General features: G+C 40.3%; 1 protein-coding gene across 8 annotated transcripts in view; it reads left to right on the top strand.

Annotated features, from left to right (window-relative positions):
* Positions 1-18,046, top strand: part of LOC121953960 (calmodulin-binding transcription activator 1-like) — a 70,094-nt gene extending 52,048 nt beyond the window's left edge. For 5 of the 8 annotated variants that reach the window (XM_088085476.1, XM_088085481.1, XM_088085488.1 and 2 more), the window contains 13 exons: positions 271-397; positions 895-1,029; positions 5,565-5,713; positions 6,346-6,530; positions 6,614-6,692; positions 6,783-7,050; positions 8,279-8,811; positions 10,598-10,746; positions 10,848-11,091; positions 11,851-11,919; positions 12,598-12,743; positions 12,835-12,906; positions 13,630-18,046. In XM_088085476.1, coding sequence (XP_087941602.1) covers positions 271-397; positions 895-1,029; positions 5,565-5,713; positions 6,346-6,530; positions 6,614-6,692; positions 6,783-7,050; positions 8,279-8,811; positions 10,598-10,746; positions 10,848-11,091; positions 11,851-11,919; positions 12,598-12,743; positions 12,835-12,906; positions 13,630-13,705 — 2,232 coding nt within the window. In that variant the 3' untranslated portion in view covers positions 13,706-18,046. Of the gene's footprint in view, positions 1-270; positions 398-894; positions 1,030-5,564; positions 5,714-6,345; positions 6,531-6,613; positions 6,693-6,782; positions 7,051-8,278; positions 8,812-10,597; positions 10,747-10,847; positions 11,092-11,850; positions 11,920-12,597; positions 12,744-12,834; positions 12,907-13,069; positions 13,101-13,629 lie in introns of all 8 variants that reach the window. The other 3 variants (XM_088085474.1, XM_042501251.2, XM_088085464.1) reach the window with 3 other exon arrangements.
* Positions 18,047-19,314: the final 1,268 nt, after the last annotated feature.

The following is a 19,314-nucleotide window of genomic DNA, read 5'->3' as shown; positions in this document are numbered from 1 at the left end:
AAAATAATAACCACTTTTTAAATGGGGCAGTTTATATCTGTCAGTTTAGATTCATATCATAGAAAGCAAAAATTTAGGCCATCATGTCTCTGAGGTACATTTCGGCAACAGATGGCATCAGGATGTTTGATGAAAGACATTTTCTGTACACACAAACTGACACTCACACAAATTGTGACATCAGGACATTATAGTATGCATGCTGTGATGTGTCTTTTTTTCACAGAGATTTTGTGACATAAGACTGAAGTCTCTGTTTGTGTGCCGCAGGGTGGAGTGAAGGTGCTGATCACAGGTCCGTGGTTGGAGTCGAGCAGTGAGTACAGCTGTCTCTTTGACCACATCAGTGTCCCTGCTGCCCTTATCCAGCCCGGGGTGCTGCGCTGCTACTGCCCAGGTAACACGCCTGTGTATGCACATACTTTTACACAACACACACCCCTTTAAAACAAAAATTGTCTTTATTTGAAAATGTAAACATTACCCCGTCCGAAACCCCACTAATCCCTTTAATACTCAGTTTTTCTTCAGCATACAATAAAAGAGTCTAACAGTGTTGGCTGCACACTCTTATCAGGATATGCAGTCCCTCTTATACAAAAAGATAGGAACAATACAAAAAATAACATAGTGAGGAGGGACTCTGTCTGGCAGGAATGCAATAAACACAGCTCTGCTTAGAAATGTTTTTTTGGAAGATATAGTAAGTGATACATGAGTCACATCCTGCTACATTAAGTGTGATCAGGGGAAAACTGCAAGGCAAATATTTTTTGCAAGCACACATGGGCAAAAGCAATATTAAACATTCTCAGTGTATAGTGGTTAAAATGCTGTCCTGAAAAGATTCTGAGACAGCAGATCTGTCTTAATAATTCCTTACCTGCTCTTCAGCCCATGACACCGGACTGGTGATGCTGCAAGTAGCTATGGGTGGTGAGGTCATCTCTTCCTCTGTGGTGTTTGAATACAAGGCGCGCGACCTTCCAGCCCTGCCGTCTTCTCAGCACGACTGGCTGTCCCTCGATGGTAAGAACATTGGTTTGTGTTTTTTGACAACACTGGGATGTACAGTTTCACTCTTATTGCCTTATTCTTTACTCTGCAAAGAGCATAAACCATACACAGATTGAGACTTGTGCATGACTGCCTCACTGTGTGCGTGGAGTTTTGCGTGTTTGTAATTACATACTAACTAACATACTATATGTTACAGATGTGCACTTTACTTTACTGTATTTGTTACCCAGAAAAATGAAGCCCCATATTATAATACAAAATACATCCTTTTGTTATTCTTTCTTATTCATTTTTTTACTATTTGTGTGGCTTTTAGATCCAGCTCTCTGCCATTTTTGATCTGTTAAAACTGTGAGACAACCTGTTGGTGTGTGTGTGTGTGTGTGTGTGTGTGTGTGTGTGTGTGTGTGTGTGTGTGTGTGTGTGTGTGTGTGTGTGTGCGTGTGTGCGTGTGTGCGTGCGTGCGTGTGTGTGTGCATGCGTGTTGCTGTCATTGTGCTGCTCTGTTTGGTTACATCATTGTTTCACAAACTTTCTGTCATGTCCTCCTTCAGAAGCTGAAAAAGAGTTTATGTCCCCCCAACCCTCACATTTCTTTAACAAACATCAACAATAATTGAGGAAGCAACGAATAAAAAGGCTCTATGGTGAATTTTAGTAAAATTACGGTAAATGTCCTACCATCTGCAAACTCCTGATTGTTTATTTTCCCTACACAAATAAGGGAAAAGAAACACTGGCCGCCATTGCGGCTGGCCCCACAGTTCGACAACCACTGGATTAGATGCATACATTGCTATTTCTGTATGTCCACAGCCATGGATGCACTGTGCTGACCAGTGTGGTGTCCTTGCTGCATGATATTTGGTTGAATAGTGTTCTTCTGAGCCCTGTGCTTTTCTATTTCCGCCCTTACCCTGTGTACAGATACATTTAAAAAATGAATCTAAGTTCCTAGACAGTTTGACACCTGTTCTGTGAAATGTTGTGTGCATACTGCACCTTTTATCTTCACAATCCCCATTTAGAAATTGTTGGACTTGTTCAGGTGAAAATAATTTACCATGTTGTCCACTGTGAGTGTTTGTAGTGAAATAAACTGCGGATGTGGTTCTATCCAGTGATACTCAATGAAATGAAAACATACTGTAGGTTGTTGGAGGACAATTAAATGTTCTTTGAGTCAGCTCTGGGGATTGGTTGCATATATCTGCACAGCAGCCGGGGGGTGTTAGCTTCTGTGTGCAAATATATCTCCTGATGCAATTGCGGCTTGGAAACACACGGGTCTCCTCGACTGAGGCATGTCCTGGGTTACTCTGTGTTCGCCCCCGTCTCTGCGTTGCGCAATGCGGCAATGCGGCTCTACAGTCACAGCAGGCTGGCTGTTTGCTGGAGTGAAGGGCAAGGACATCATGGCACAATCGCGGTCCACTTGACTGTCAAAATGTTGGGCACCACAGGCAGTGTGCTTGTGCAGCCTCATAGATGCTATATATAGGCTCTGCTTTTGACTTTCAGCGACGATACGGAGAGCTGAATGTGCGCTCCGGTTATTTTTGCTTCTTTGTTTGGCCTCAAATGTAACATCACAGGCTCGCTGCCTGGGAAAGGAATAGACAGGAATAAATAATTTGAAGCAAATATGCGTCAGCACACGACTTTGGCACATGTCATTGCTCCAATTTAGTTTGTGTGAGGTCTATTGTTGTACCGATGACGACCGAGCCTCCTGCAGCTCAGAGTCTGGCGGGCGGATTTGAAGCGTGTCTGCTCTCAGACACAACGTGGAGCCTGCTCTCTCTCTCTCTCTCTCTCTCTCTCTCTCTCTCGCTCTCTCTCTCTCTCTGCACTTAGTTGTGTTTTGCTCGATTGGAGTAGCAATGTGTGAGTCGCACACTTCAAACTAACGGGGTTGAACAGAAGCGGGAACAAAGAGAGCGGCAGATAGAGAGACTCGCTGTTTGGGTTCGTAGCTCATTTGATTTTAAACTGATGATAACTTCAAAGCGCGCCCTCTTATCGGCGTCCAGGTCTGTGTTGTTTGTAGCTAGGTTAAGTTTTTTTTTGTCATGCTGCTGTAGATGGACGTAAATGTGCCTGCGGTCTAAATTTCGACTTCAACGCTGTAAAGCCTTACACTACTTCTGCATTTCATTTGTAATTCAGAATATTTGTAGTACATGCGGTGCACAGCCTCTGTCGATTTTAGACAAAGGGACGGAAGAAATGCCACAAGTCCTCATGTCTGTTTGCACGCTAGATGGTTGGACTAAAAGACGCGCGAAAGCCAGCTTGTTTTATGTTGCAGAGCTGATGATTTGAAGCCTGTTTAGTCTTACATGTTGAGCTGCTCACTTTCAGCACCACAAGGAGTGGACAGCTCCACTAAACTCTGTAACAACAAATGACGGGAGGCTAACGTGGCTCGCGTAGAGGCCCACATAATAACAGGCCTATAGGCACAGACATGTGGGCATATTGTACATCACCCAAAGCTTGAATTCAGATTCAGAAAACTTTAGTGTCTGTGGTGACAGATAATCGTCTTACACGTGGCTCAACATACAGTGCAAAACAAAATTAGACAATAAATATTCAGCATGTGTTCCTGAAAACCGAAATCGAAAAAATAGACTGCATATAGTATATACTCTGTGTTTAAGATGTTCATGTTTGCCACTGAAAGTTTCTTTTGAAAGTGTGTGTTTTTGTCTGAATCTATTTTTCCAATTAATGATTTTCCTAAAAAAAAAAGCTTTTCACTTGGAATGTTATACAAACAGAGGTTTTTGAATAAAGCCACTAGTTTAAGATGTGCAAAATGTAAATAGATTTTTACAGATATTTAAAACAACTTTTCATAACTGTTTTAATTAAAAATAACAACTCAAATGCCGATTTCACTTATATGTATTGTAACACTGCAACAAGTTTGTCTTAATGATCTGCTTCTTAAAAGGCATGTGTTATTGGAGTTTGGTGTCAATTCGAACTGTATTGTGGTAGGTTAGTGGTGAGAGCATGTCAAAACCCTCATTTATTGGAGAAGAATCCATGGAAATAAAGCATTTTGGGGGAAAACCCTCCAACAGAGCAGAAAAAGTGTCAAAAGCTGATCAAGAAATCCATAATTAACCAGGACAACTTTAAGTTATCAAACAAACTTTGTAAAGCCACTGAATTTACATTGAAGAGCAGCAATATCAGTGATTTATAATATTTTTAGAAGCTGGAGTGTGTAACCAAAATACTTGTGGATTTTTTTTCTAGTCGAGTATAATCCATTGACTTAATTAAAACACTCAAAAAATCATTTAGAAAATAATTTATTAAATTTGCATTTAAATTATGTGGTTAAAGAATATTAGTAAGGATATAATTGCATGCTATTGACATGATTAATAAATTTATACTTTTTTTAATTAGACCATAGATTTTTTTTAAAGTAGGTGTATCTAATGATGCCAGTGGCCTTTCTTGTGTTTCTCTTTAAACTTAATAAGATGAGCCTTGCAGCATCTACTCACGTAGCATGAATGGCAGGTAGATAACTGGACTGTTAAATGGAAAATGACACAAAGACTGGTGCATGAAAATAATTGAAAGCCTGTTTGAAATGTATTTTACAAACATGCTTAAAATTGAACAAATCACTTGTAAATTAAAGAGGAATATTAAATAATGATTTCATCCCTGTTTAACTGCCTAATTGTAATGAATTTATGAATACATTTTCATGAATTAATAATATTTTAATACAACAGTAAATTACTTTATTAGAATTAACCAATAAAAAACACCCTCAAAATAGTCTCCTCAGTCATGCCTTTCTTTTTTATGTGCATGTCTAGAAGCATTAAATGCTTTTATGTGACCAGAAATCTGCAGCACTTTCCCTATATATAGATGTATGTGTGTTTTTATGCATCTGAAGTTGTATGTGTGTGTGTTTTCAGTTATGATGTTATGATGTATGATGTGTGAAGCTGTGTATAACAGCTAAAATTGTGGAGTGATTTGCTTTGTATTAAGAAAAACTGCATTTCCAGCCTCCTCCTCTGATTGGCGGAGTGGAAAGGGAGGAGCCTGAGCCTTTGTGTCACCCTCGTGGCTCCACCCCTTCAGCTCAGTTGGTGTGCTGCAGACAGAAAGAAAGAAAAATAGGAGTGAAAGGAGAGGAGAGAAAAACAGAGAGACTGAGTGAGAGAGCAGCAGGTGGGATGACATAATATGCACTGCAGCAAAACTGCAGCAGCTCTGAAACAAAGGGTCACAATCACACATAGACACATGAAAACCTGCATTTGTTGTTAGAGACATACCCTTTGACAAACACTCGGTTCCCAAGTTTTCCATTGTTGGTAAGGGGATTTATTGGATGTCAGTTGTGATTTATTCTGCAGTATTGAGCCCCCTAAAGAAGAGCCTCTCTCTCTAAGTCTCTCTAAGAAGGATTTACTAAAACATTATATTGATTTGCTTTAATGCAACAAATAAGAAGCCAGTGCTTACAGGAGTGTGTCCCACCTTCATTTCTGTAGATACCCAGTTCAGGATGTCCATCCTGGAGCGTCTGGAGCAGATGGAACAGAGGATGGCTGAGATAACCAATCAGAACCCCAGCTCAGAAACCATGGCAACCAAGGGTGGAGGGGTGGAGGGAGGAGGAGCAACTGATCAGCAGTCTCAAGTACGGCAGAAAAGAAGTGATTTAGCTTGGGTGAATTTTTTTCTTTTCAGCTATATAATCCTAAACAGAATCAAGAGAGGAATGCAAGTAAACATTGTGAAACAAGGAAGTAGGTTGTTTTACTCATAATTATTTATGTAGGCTGGTCTTTAAAATTGTGTTTGAGTCAGTGAGATTACATTTGAAGAAATTATGGTGATGGACTAAATTTTGTTTTAACTCCAACAGTACATTAGGTCTTTTTGAACTCAAAAATAAATACTAAAATATTAGATAAGTTAATTCAGTGGTAGAAATACCTTATCAACACAATGCAATCATGCGAAAAACTATCACCAATTTTAGATTTAGAGAGGCGTTATATCCGCACTGTGCAATTTTCTGACATGCTCTTAATAAATACTGATCAAATATATCATAAGCTTCACAAGGCCGGCATTTGTTGCAGGATTTGATTTTATTGCAGAGGTCTTGCTTTTATGAGGTCACTGCGATTTGTTGAACACAGGATGTTTTCTTTGTTAAAAATGACCATTTAACACCTTAAAAACATTTATAAGAAACAGCAAGAACGTAAATTACAGTCCTTTAAGTTATGAGTCACTTTGCCCTTTCTGTCTCCGATCTCCAAGATTTCTACTGATCAGGGTTCGTTCGAGGGCCGTGTTGTGGTGGTGTGTGAGAAGATGATGTCTCAGCCATGCTGGGCTTCATCCAATCAGCTCGTCCACAGCAAGAACTCCAGAGGAATGACCTTACTGCATCTGGCTGCAGCTCAGGGCTATGCAGGGCTCATTCAGACACTCATTCGCTGGCGGTGAGTAACACACAAACATGACACGCCATGGTGAACACTCACTCTATGTCAGTAAATCTCACTTTTGTTGTCTTGCTCTACAGTACAAAGCATGCTGACAGTATTGACCTGGAGCTCGAGGTGGATCCTCTCAATGTAGACCACTTCTCCTGTACTCCACTGGTGAGCAATCAATAATTCTGAATGGTGTTTTTAGGGTGTCTTTCTTTGCGTGCCTGTGTTTGATCTGTGTTTTTCCTTTGGCCTCCTCAGATGTGGGCATGTGCTCTGGGTCACACTGAGGCAGCATTGGTGCTTTACCAGTGGGACCCAAGAGCGCTGGCTATTCCTGATTCGCTAGGACGTTTGCCACTCAACATTGCCCGATCCCGGGGCCACACTCGATTGGCTGAGCTCTTAGAGCAGCTGCAACAGACTCCTCAAGCTCAGGGTCAGCCTGCTGACACTTGGATGGACAGGTGGAGAGGAGAGACACAGACCAGCGGAATAAGCAACAGCCCTACCCCAAACCCTACCCCAGGTGGGAAAACCTGCCATTTTATTATTTATCACTACCAGGGGAAATGAGTCATTTTACATGCTCAGTTCACCCAAAACGCACAAAAAAATCACACTTATCCCCAGTGGTAAGTAACCAGGCTGATTTCAGTTTTAAATGTTTAAAAGAGGTTTTAAAGGATCAGTTCATCCCAAAATCAAAAACACATATTTTTCCTCTCCTCCCTATTTCTCTATCAGTCTAGATTGTTTTGGTGTGAGTTGCTGAGTGTTAGAGTTTGGTTGTAAAGATGTCTGCCCTCTCTTGAATATAATGGAACTGTGCAGAGGGAAGTATGCATCTACTCATGGATTAGAGACTCATGACAGGGTGTGATGTAAACATCGATGATGTCCTCCTCTGCTAAGTTGTAACACAAGCTTTCATAGTGGTGCTAGGTGAGTTAGCAGTAGATGCATGTTTCCTACTGTGCAGTGATAAGGTTCGCAGGTGTAGTTTGGTAGAAAGAAAATAGATCCTACATGAAACTCACAACAAGGTCTGTGGATTGTTTTGAGAAACCAGATTACGATTTCTGGGAAGAACATTGCTATTGAGTTTTTCAATTTTTCAATTTTTTTTTTTTTGCGGCTTTGAGCACCAGAAGCCGAGTGCCATGTAGTTCCTCTATATTGGAGAGGAGGCAGACATCTCTTTGGCCGATATCTCCAACTCTTTTCAACTCGCACCAAAACAATCAAAATTGATAAATAAAAATAGAGAGTAAAGGAAAAATATATGTTTTGGATTCAGGGGGTAACTGTCCCTTTAAAATATCCATAACTAAGACTTGGTATGCAACCTAGCTTAGCATAAATACTGGAAACAGGCAGCCTAACTGTCTAAAGAAGCTCACTAATTAATACTACATATCTTGTTTAAACTGAAATGTTGAGTAACTAAGATAAGCTAACCAGCTGTTGGCTTAAGCTACATATGCACTTGACAGACTCGAGAGTGGCATCAATCCTTTAATCTAATCCTGGGAACAGAAGCACATAAGTGTATTTCCCAAAATGTCAAACAGTTCCTTTGAAAATTAAAGTCGAAAAATGAACAGCAGTGTGTCTTTCCAGTTACTCTGAATAATCTAGGCGCCTCTTTCTGTTATTTCTGGGTGTGTATAGGGAATATATGGTTATATGTTTTCAGGGTGAAATCATCTAGAAATGTCATTTGCTCTTATTTTCCACCATCTTTGTTTTCCCAGAGCTGAGGAGAACCAGGACAGAGAGCCAGCCAGACAACCAGAACCCAAGCTGGAGCCAAACAGGACACAGAGCCCAACAGGGAACCCAGGCAGAACAGGGAGGCCCACCCCCAGCCAAGAGACTCAAACCCAGCCCAGACACCCAGCAACAGCTAGCTAACTCAACCCCTGGCACCAACACCCTCACCTCCCTCCTCAACTCGTCTCCTAGTCCTAACCCTCAACGCTCTCTCCTCCCCAACACCCTGCAAACTCAACCCTCCAACCTCAGCTGTCAGAACGCACCTCCTGCCAGCTCCAGCCCCAACCGGCCTCAGCTGCCCAGCACTCCATTCTCCCACCTGCAGGCCAGGATAGGGGGGTCTGGAGGGGGCACCAGGTGGAGTCTGAGACAGAGTCTTGGGCAGCGTAGCCTAGCCAGGAGGATTCTGGGAAAAGAACGACTGGCCATTCATCTGCGCCAAAGAGTGCTGTCTGACAGGGGAGAGGAGACAGAGCTGCTGACCTATCAGGATAACACAGAGGACTTACAGGTATGGAGAGCTGATTGTGAGGGGGAGTTCTGATCTTGTTGCTCAACCAGAAATGAACCTTTTGTACTGTATGTGATGTAAAATGTATACAGCTTGCTTTGCACGTGTGCTATGTTTGTGATAAAATACATGAAATATTACATTAAAAAAATCTGTGAAAACAACTCTCCCCAAACTTTGACCCTCAGTGTAAATAAGGGAAACTCCCATGATACCTCAGTAAGTTATAAAAAAAAATACATAACCTCAGGAAGGGTGCAGTTTGTTTACAACAAACTTGATTGGACACAGGATAAACAGTCCATGACTGAAGTTCGGGATTTCACATATCAACTGCACTCAAGGTGCCCACCTTGTGCAGGCAAGTCAGTGCTATCTTCACCCTCTTCACACTAGCAGACACTCACTAATACAAATGATCAAGTGCACCATTTAGTTATGAAAAAAAGGGCACCATACTACATTTTCACTGGCAAGAACAAAAACATATTACTAACTGGTTAAAACTTACATTAAAGGAATAAATTCACCCTTTGTGTATAACACTGAGCTTGGTCCAATGATGACTAAGAAAAAAAGGTTATCGTTAGAAATGACCCGAATTCTTCGAAGCTTCAATCTTTGCCATGGTAATAAAAGTTTAAATCAGTATTCAAATGTTTTGTTTTTTATTTTGTTTTTTCACCAGTAAACTGGTGGGGAAAATTGAAAAGAGGTGACCAATGTCAGACACATTGAGGCCAGTGTCTTCAGCACAGTCACTGTTCCCCAATTAAAATGGCTGTCCAATGAAGAAAAGGAACATGTGAGATGAATAGCTGATGGTATCTCATGATGTGGCCTGATTCACTGAGTTTGAGTCCTAAATACAGGAGCTTTCTGGGCAATAGTACACCTTTCCACTATATCTCTCTCTCTCTTACACACACACACGCAGCAGCGCTAAATCCTACCAGTCTAGTTGGGTTTGGATAGTTAATTGGCAAATATGAATCACTGATTACTATTACATCACCATATTATACCACCATACAACCCCCACCCCCAATCAAGTAAATTCATGGCAAAGCTTTGAATATTCGCAGATAAATATCACTAAAGCTTCCAAGCCACAGAAGTGGTATTCTGGACAGCCCTAGATTTAGTTTGGATTTAGCCATTTGTAGGGGTTTTGCTATCTAATCACAACTATAAATCAATTTAAAAGAAAATGGATTGCAGTTATATAAGCTCTGATGCTTTCATTTTTAATCCAGTGACTAGGATAACTTAATGGCAGCGAAAATCACATGGCTGTTTATGCTATATGATGCAATAAAACCCGATGACAAAAGGAGAGGACACTGTAAGCCCATCTACACTGACATCACATATAACATGACAAGGGGGGCCATAAAGATAGGATAGAAGAATGTATTACATGAATAAAGCTTGTTGGTTTAGTTAAGACTCTCGCCAAACAGCCATTTTTATATGAGCTACACACATTTGATGTATTATACATGCATACATACGATGAATACAGGATAAACCACAGAACAGAAACTTTCAAAAGTGAAGTGATGATGATAATGCACAGACTTAGGTTCTGTGCAGGAAATAATGACTTTTATTGAATTGCCCACCTATAAATAAAAAAGCAGTCAATCCATAAACCATTAAATACCCAGAGTTGAGTATTGTATAGGTATGAATGAATGCCTAAAGTAAATAAACTTTTTTTTTATTTTAAGGGCAGCAGGTGTTAGAAATATGTTTCATAACACCTGCTCTGCGTGTTTTGCAGATGGATATTACGATGCTAGCTGATCACATCATGGAAGCTTCAACTGGTAGGCTTAAACACGAGGCTATGGAGACGGAAACAGACTCTGGGAAGGTGGGGATCAGCAGTGATGTCAGGTTACTGTCTGGTTACCTCGGTGAGGTGGAAAGGTGAGTCAAGAAACTTCTGATTTATGCACATTTACTTTACTTAGCAAAGAGCATAAATCTTTTTCATTATAAAATTTGCTATGCTGTGTTTTCCTCTCCAGGTTTCTAAACTCCAAGTCCCATACTCTATACCCCAAACCAAACTCTCTCTCAGGGCCTGAGGATCAGCAGAGTCCTCAGGCTAAGCAGGCCCAACCCTCCCCCTTTGACTGGACCTCCTTCCTCTGTGCAGCTATGAAAGAGGAGAGGTTGAAAACTGACTCCTGTCTAGCCATGACTGAGGCAGAGCAGGGGGAGCTGTATGAGACCATCAGGCATGCTCTGCACTCCCTCAGAAAACACAAGGTAAACACGGCCTCCACTTCTGTGGAAAAACGCAAAGTTTGCTCAGACTGTATAATAATTTTGGCATGCTGTTTTGGCATTTGTTTAAATGATCTTTCTCTCCATTTCTATCTTAAATGAATCACTACTGCTTGAAAAGCTTAGAGAGTAACTTCAGTAAAAACATAGTAAAATTTTCAGTGCATTTGCTCCGGTCTATTTTGTGTGGAGAATTCTCATCCTGAAACTTCACAAGAGGTGACTTGTTACAGGAGGACAATGTTGAAAATTGCTTTCTGCTCTCCAAAACAACAAATATTACCAGCACGACTATTCAACTATTACTGTGTTTCCGACATTGTCTTCCTGCACAAGTCACCTCGCTTTAGCTTTTAGAACGAGACGCCTCCTTTAACAAGACTTGGACACAAAACAGCTCGTAACAAGTGAAATTCATGAAAAAAAGTTCTCAACAGGGTCCTTTCCATCATGTCGTCAGATTTGTAATAACATTCTGAGGAAGTTGCAGAAACAAGTACTTTTTATGGACATAAATTGAAGTTAAGCTCATGTCCCAACTAGTTACACTGTAGCCTGTTTTGCAGCTGCAGTGGTCTCTCTTAATGTTGGACCAATTTTAAAAAGCTCTAGCTTTTAGTCACATATACACGAAAACATGGGAAAATAAGGTTGAAAAATGCTGGACTTACTCTTTAGGATGACCATTAACAGTTAAACATAAATTAGGTTTATTCAAACTCTGAATGTCACTCCCCTCAGGGTCCCATTCAGGAACAACGTAAAGAGATTGCAGCAGTGATTCAGCGCTGCTATAAGAGATACAAGCAGGTAAGAGTTAATAACACACTACTTGCCTTTACATCAAGCTGACCTGCAGTTAAGTACTGAATTACATACCCAGAAGTAACAGTATAAACAGACATGTTCCCTTTATCGTGTAGCTGACATATTGACATAAAAATGTTTATTCTCTCTGATTTGTGCTAAACATATATTTTGTTCATTAGAACTTAATTTTGAATAAGCTGAAAATATAAATGTGGTTTGTCCATATCCTGTGCAACAGTTCTTTACTTTAATGGTATTAACTTTTTATCTTCCTAATAGCTATGTACTAATCTATAATTAAGCCACACAGCTTAATCATGTCATTAACTGTGTGCCTCTGTAATGAAGTTTAAATGATCAAAGTTCTTTAAACATGAATTGTTTATTTTACAGGGTTTTATGAACACTTGAGTCCGTTTTTATCGCTTTTTTTTGCTTCAGACTCTTTGAAGTGGTCTATTATGGATATTTATGAGCAAAACTATTGAGTGTAGAGGCTCTTAAGCATTGATCAGTCATATTTAAAGATATCAGAGGGAACGATTTAAAACTACAAAATGTATTGATAACAAAAATTCTGAAATAAAATGTTGATATATGTGTATTCAGGATTCAACATAACAAATGTACATATTGGATGTGAGGGTTTATAACACGTCACTGCTGTCTCTCTCTCAGTATGCACTTTATAAGAGGATGACACTGGCAGCCATCCTGATCCAGAGTCGTTTCCGGAGTTTCCATGAGCAGCGGAAGTTCCAACAAAGTCGTAGAGCAGCGGTCCTCATCCAGCAATACTACCGCTCCTACAGACACTCCCTCGGGTACTTCACTCTCACTCACACACACACACACACACACAAAGGGCATTATTCTATAAAAGATGTCTTCTTACTCCTGTGTCTTACCCTACAGCAGCCTCCTCACAAAAAAACAGAACCAGGCTGCTCGCAAGATCCTGAGATTCCTGCTCCGATGCCGCCACAGGTGAGACATAAAACTTCACACACACAGAAAACCCACACACCAAACACCACAGCACACACACCACAGCACACATTACCCACACACACACTTAACTGCCCACTGCCACACATGCGCTCTCTACGTTGGTGCTAATAGTTGGTGTTGTTTTACTGTTCCTGTGAAGCCCCTTGATGGACCATAGGCCTCTGAAACGGGTGAGTCTCCTCTCTCTCTTCTCTCTTTCCCTCTCTCCTGATGGCTGATGCCTGTTTGCATGTCAGCGCAGGGAGGGGGAGAAAGGGTTTCCTGGATTATAATCCTTCCCTCTCTCTCGCTCTTTTCTTCCTTCTCTATCTCCCTGTCTCTTTCTCTCTCTGTCTCTCTCCGAGGACTGCTGAATGATGTCAGTACTTCTGCATGATTGACAGATAGATAGAGGAGCGATTCTTGCATTCGGTCTTCATGGGGGCATGTTCTGACTGACATCACTAGGGGACTTTAAGTGTCTTGCTTGGCCTGCCAGTCTCTTTTTTTTAGTGCCTTGAGGGGTGGGGAGATTTACAGGATGGATGTGTGTTTGTGTGCCGAGTGGGAGTGGCAGGGGGATTGCTGAATTTCTTGTTGCTCCAGCCTTTGGATATAAAAATGGAAAAAAAACATGCAAATTTGTACACACACACACACACACACACACACAGATGTCTCTCTGAGCATGTCTCTTATGTGTGTTTGTTTTCTCTTCAGGGCCAGAGAGCAGAGAAAGGCCAGGGGTCCTGAGAGCCCACCGCCAGGCCCCACACACAGCCCCCTCAGCCTGTGAGCAGTCTATAAACCCTCCCCATCTCCTCCTTTTTCCCGTCATCCATCCTCCCAAAAACTCCTTCCCCTGTCCATTCCCCAACCCCGCTCTCCTTCCCTTTCCATTCCTCTCCTCCCTCATTCTCTCTCACCCTCTCTCCCCTCTCCTCCCAAGAGGGATTAAAAAAACTCTTCCCAGACAGACTGAGGACAGGATAGGTGTCCATCATGGCAGCTCAGACAGACAGACTGCTGGGTAGAGCCCAGGGACCTGGCTCTGCCCACAGCACTGATCCTCCTCCACAGTTTCACTGGGAGGCCATCACATTAACCTCATGGCATTCTTTGCACTCTTCATGGGTATGTTTCTTTGCAAGAGCGAGTCGACGAGTCAGGCGAGAGGACACGAGGAGGGAGTGGACGACGATGACAACATCCTGACGTTCGCAGCAGCGTCGGGACGTGCTCAGACAGCTGGCTCAAGACAAAAGCTACTTTGACATGCAGAAGATATACAAAACCATTTTGCGTTTTGTATCTTAACAGTAATCCATGAAAGAATAAGAAAACATAAACCAAAAAACTCACTTCTATGTTGCATTTGCATGCAAGGTTTTTTCGCTTATTCCTCCTCTCCATCATCCTGAAGAGCTATAGTGGCAAAAATCATTCTGCTGATTCAGTATCTCACAATCTCACCAACCACTCTGACTCACAGGCTTAATAAACCTATTAATCAGTCACCCGATCAAAAGGGGAGGAACTGCACTTGAATGTATGAGGGGCATTGTTCGATAAGGGTTGGGGTCTGAATTAACGATGTCTTAATTTGTTACATGGACTTTGTATGGAGTCGTTCTCAGAGGCAGCACTTTGCTCGCCTGACGTGGTGTGTCCGTGTTTGTTCAATTCAATGCATGTGTTTGAGCCACGAGCTCCTGCATGCTTGCCAAACTGCTTTAGTGTTGTTTCTTTTGTATTTCTATGTGTAGTTGTGTCTCACTTACGTCCTCATCAACTTATCCTTGCCCTGTGTAATGTGAACTGTGTAAGGACAAATGACTTATTTTGGGTGCTCTATTTTTTTTAAACTTAATTTATTTAAGGGTCTAATTATTTATTTAATTGGCTCAAGAGTGGTTCAGCTTGAGACTGGTTTTCCCCCCTTGTGTGGTAAAATATGACATGTTCCAATGGTTAAATGTCTCTGTTAGTTTGTTCTTTGCGTGAACCTCTAAATCCTAACTGTGGTTTTGAGGAGAGAGTCGCATACCATTGCCTTGACTTCTTCTTGACTCTGAGAGGTCTCTATGCTTGCTCTGTACAGGACATGGGTCCTATTCCTGCCCCTATACAGGGCATTGGTCCCCATATTAGCCCATATGGGCGATCAAATCCATATTTTGGACTATTGCATATTCCTGTATATAAACTGACGAGGTAAGGGGATACGAGGACCCTGAAACTTTTTCATAAGAGGACTGTATTTAAGATTATAAATTATTTTACTCCCATAATGAGAACTTAAGACAGAGACCTGGGTACACAGGATGGCTGTATTGCTTGTAAATAATGTAGATATTACAAAACGGAGTAATGTGCATGAGATTTAAGACAAAGAAACGGCAAAAAGAACATTTTAGTGGCTATGGACTGTGAGAGGATTTTAACTGCTTCACTTTAAGAGTATCCAGTATAAGTGTTACTGAAAAGAACATTTTGTTAAAGCATGCAACTGAAAACTCTAATGTTAGAATTATAAGTGGGAAAAACAAAGTTAGCTGAAACAATGATCTTTCAGAACAAAAACATTTACACTTTGTGCTTTTGTTTCTTGGCTAGCAAAAATTAAACCCTTTTTGCCAGTAGTGCCAATTATTATGAATGCTATTTTGCCTAACAATATGTTAACGTTGGGGAAACCAACACCCAAAAGATATCAATAAGATCCACAGAGGCAACACACACACACAGACACACACAGACAATAAACAGTAGAAGAGATCTAGTAGTAGCTCAACCATAGACGAGTTCTGAGGTTTGTTTAAAATGTAGACGATGATGATAATGATGATGCAAAATGAAGATGAAGAAGGTTGTTTTAATATGAATGCAATGAATGATGACCCACAACGAGAAGAGGGCGCTACATTCTTTACAATGTGGTTGTGCTTCAGCAACATACTAGCTTTTATTATTGAGACATTAATCACACCTACAGCGGATCCAGCCTGGCCTCCAGTCAAAGCTTTCCATCTTCAAACAGAATGTCTCCTCCTTCCCCGCTTTTTACATATCATTTAATTTTTTCTTCTCTCCTCATTGTCACTGCCATTATGATACAACGTGTACTTTAGACTTCTGGAAAGCTCTGTTTAGAAAGTGCCTGCTCACTAACAGAAAAGTGCAAGCTAATATCAGGAAATATCTATTATGTATGTCCTCCAAAAAGTTGCCAGTTACCTGTTTATTTTCCTAAATTGTGTGTTTTAAAAAAAATGACAGTGTTAAACTTGATCCGAGTCGAAGTTAGAAGCTCTAATTTGTCAGTGGTATGAGTGAATGGCCTGATTGATGTTGCTTTACGAGACAAAGCGGTAATTACAGTATCACTTTATGCCCCACATGTGTGTCAGTTTTGCAGTATTAGAAAGAGAAAACCATCAGCATCTGTGTGTGAAAGGCACTGTCACATCAGTCTATTCAGTCCCAGTGTCACTGTTGGGAGGAAGTTTTCTCGCTTTGTCTGTCACTCCTTAAAAAAAAAAAAATGCAGCATTTAAATGAAAGCATAACCCAACAGTTATCTAGAGGATAAAACAGCTGTCACTTTCTTTCTTTGTCTTTTGGTCACTCTCTCACACAGATGTGCACACACACGTAAACACATACAGTCATACACAAATGTACACATTCAGACACATAAAAAATGACACACTCTTTCTCTCTGTGCTTATGTCTTTGGGAACAATTAAATCTCTCCCTTAGATTTTACTCAGGGTTGAAGAACAGGGAGATGGTATGTGGAGTGTGACGGCCGCCGACACAGAGTTGTACTGTGTGCATTTGTGTATGCATATGTATGTGTACATATTTGTGTACGTTAGGGATACTCCAGTTGTTCATTCACTAATCTACAAAATTTTCAAATCACGTGCAATTGACGCTCTCCTTCCTTCTGATAGTCTCATTTTGTGAGGCGGCAAAATGTGATGTTTGCTTCATCTAAGCTGCGTTTGCATCGCTTTTTCTACCAGAAAAAAAAATCTCCAAATCCCGTATTTTATAGGATTTTGTTTGAATATAAACTAAATTGAAAGCAAGTAAATAAGGGATATTTCTATTTACGTACTTGTCTTAAACGCACAAGATTCTTGATACAAATAATTCTTAAATAAATATAGGTAACGGCCACGTAATCACCTCGACTTTCTTAATTTAAAAAATATATAGTATCTATAGTAGATTTACAATTGGATGATCTCTATTATGTGTGCTTCACGTTTTCTGAATTTTCATCACACTGAGACAGCCACGGTTAGGACGGCGCTGTCAGGAGCATTCATGCTGCGGTATCATTCCTCTTAAACTGCCCCTCCTCTCACATCAGCATGACTCAAGTCACCAACAACACTGCTTAGGACTCCTTTATATATTATATATAGATACATATGCACACACAGACAAGTATATACACAACATCCAAATGCTTGTGCTTATCAACACACACAAAAGTATACACACAGACTGCAGATAATCCATCAATGTGTTCATGTTTTTGGAGAGGATGGTGACTGTAAAAAGAGTATATAGAGTAGAAAAAATAAAATAAAAAAATAAATAAAGACATATTGCCATAGTAGACAGCTGGTAGACATGCGCAGAGACAGCCTCTGTTCTCATAAGTCCGCCTAGAAATGAATGGTATAACCTTTCAGGCCTTGTTTCGAGAGGGCGTGGCCAAACACCACATTGCATGCTAGAATGGTAGACCCTTATAGATAATCTATGGCTAGACCTCTCCTTGCCTTCCTCCTCTTTCACCCTGTCTTTCCTCTCTCTCTCTCTTTTCTCTCTCTCTCATTCCTGCTGTATTCCCACCTTGCCTGCCGTTGTGTTCTCCATGCCTATCTCAGTCTTTCATTCCTCTTTTCTTTTTTGTAGCCTAGTTTTTACTTTGTTTTACAAATGTGCATGCACAAGCATCACTAAATTGTTGATGTTTTTAAAAAGAATATTTTGTTGCTGAGGCCATGCAAAGTGTTTTGAATATTGCCCTTATATGTGGAAAATGTCTTCTGAATGCTTTACATAATTTCTGCTGTAAAATGAAATCAGAATAAAAAGAAAATTTGCACTTTAACTTATTTTCTTTGCTTGATATTTATTTCTCCCATATTACTTGAAGAAGTTGAGTCTTCTGTTTGTGTTTTTTTCATATTCTATCATAAAGCTAGGTCCACTGTATTTTCTACCCCACCTGAATCCGCTCTGATACTTTGAAACGTGTTCTTTCATTTCTATACAATATGTTAACCTTTCGTTTATTATTTTCTCCATTCATTTACAGACATAGGATTTTAAAGCAATTAGTTGATAATTGCTTGAAATAGTGTATTTTCCTGTTTATGCAGATATGCTTTCCAGTTTTGTGGAAATTTTCCTTTCTCCAGTACTTCATTATATACTTCAAGTAATGTGTCTTTAGATGTCTCAAGTGATTTATCATCATGTAACAGATTTGGTCCTTGCTTGGTGGAGACATCCACATTGTCTTAAAAGCACGTTTTGTTTTTGTAAGTGGCATACTTATGTCTTCATTTTGTAACATTGATTCCTCAATTTCGCTTATTGTAGCTTCTTGCCATCTTTTCCCTCCTCTCTAATGTTGACCGCTGCCGAACCACCAGACTACAGGGCAGCTTCTTTCCCCAGGCTGTGAGACTCCTCAACTCCTCCTTTGATGCCAAAAAGATGTAGCAGGATTTAGGATGCATATGCATCCGTTCTTCAATCACTATTCTATTCTTATTATTTCAGTTATGCCAAAATATAGACCTATCTTTAAAAAATCTCCACAACAAATATTTTTTCCTCTGAGCAAGTTTATCCAATAGCCTATTCATAATGAAAGCCTTCTTTGTGAATTGAAAAGTTTACCCTTTATATATCACCATCTTTTGTCCCTTAATTAATAATTATAAATTACAGATCTGTCCTTTTCCCCAAAACTCTAGGCCTACATTTTATTCCCCCAAAATCTCTCTCGCTGTCTTCTCCTCTATCTCTGCTGATAAGCCTAGTTTCACAACAAACACAACAAATTACCAACTGCCACATTTCTTGAATAGTTAATTCCCTCTGATCCTTTACTTGTTGTACCTCTACTTTGCCTTTACTGATTTCACAACCGCCATATGTTACACTGTGATGACATTCTCAGTTATAACTTTGAGCCTACACATTATTATTTTCACACTCTTCAGATCTGTTATCCTCCTCACACATACTGGATTTCCCTTGCAGTTCTTAAGTCCATGTTTGGTGGACTGTGGTCTCACTGGAAAGCTAAAAAATCCGAGCTTGATTTTTTTTTCTAGTGTAAAGTCATTATAATTATAGCGAGTATAT

This window comes from Plectropomus leopardus, chromosome 2, assembly GCF_026936395.1.
Source record: "Plectropomus leopardus strain MGB_pleo_1.0 chromosome 2, ASM2693639v1, whole genome shotgun sequence".
In the NCBI taxonomy this organism is placed as follows: domain Eukaryota; kingdom Metazoa; phylum Chordata; class Actinopteri; order Perciformes; family Serranidae; genus Plectropomus; species Plectropomus leopardus.
The sequence above is the reverse complement of the archived record's forward strand: the minus strand, read 5'-3'. Positions and strand labels throughout refer to the sequence as shown.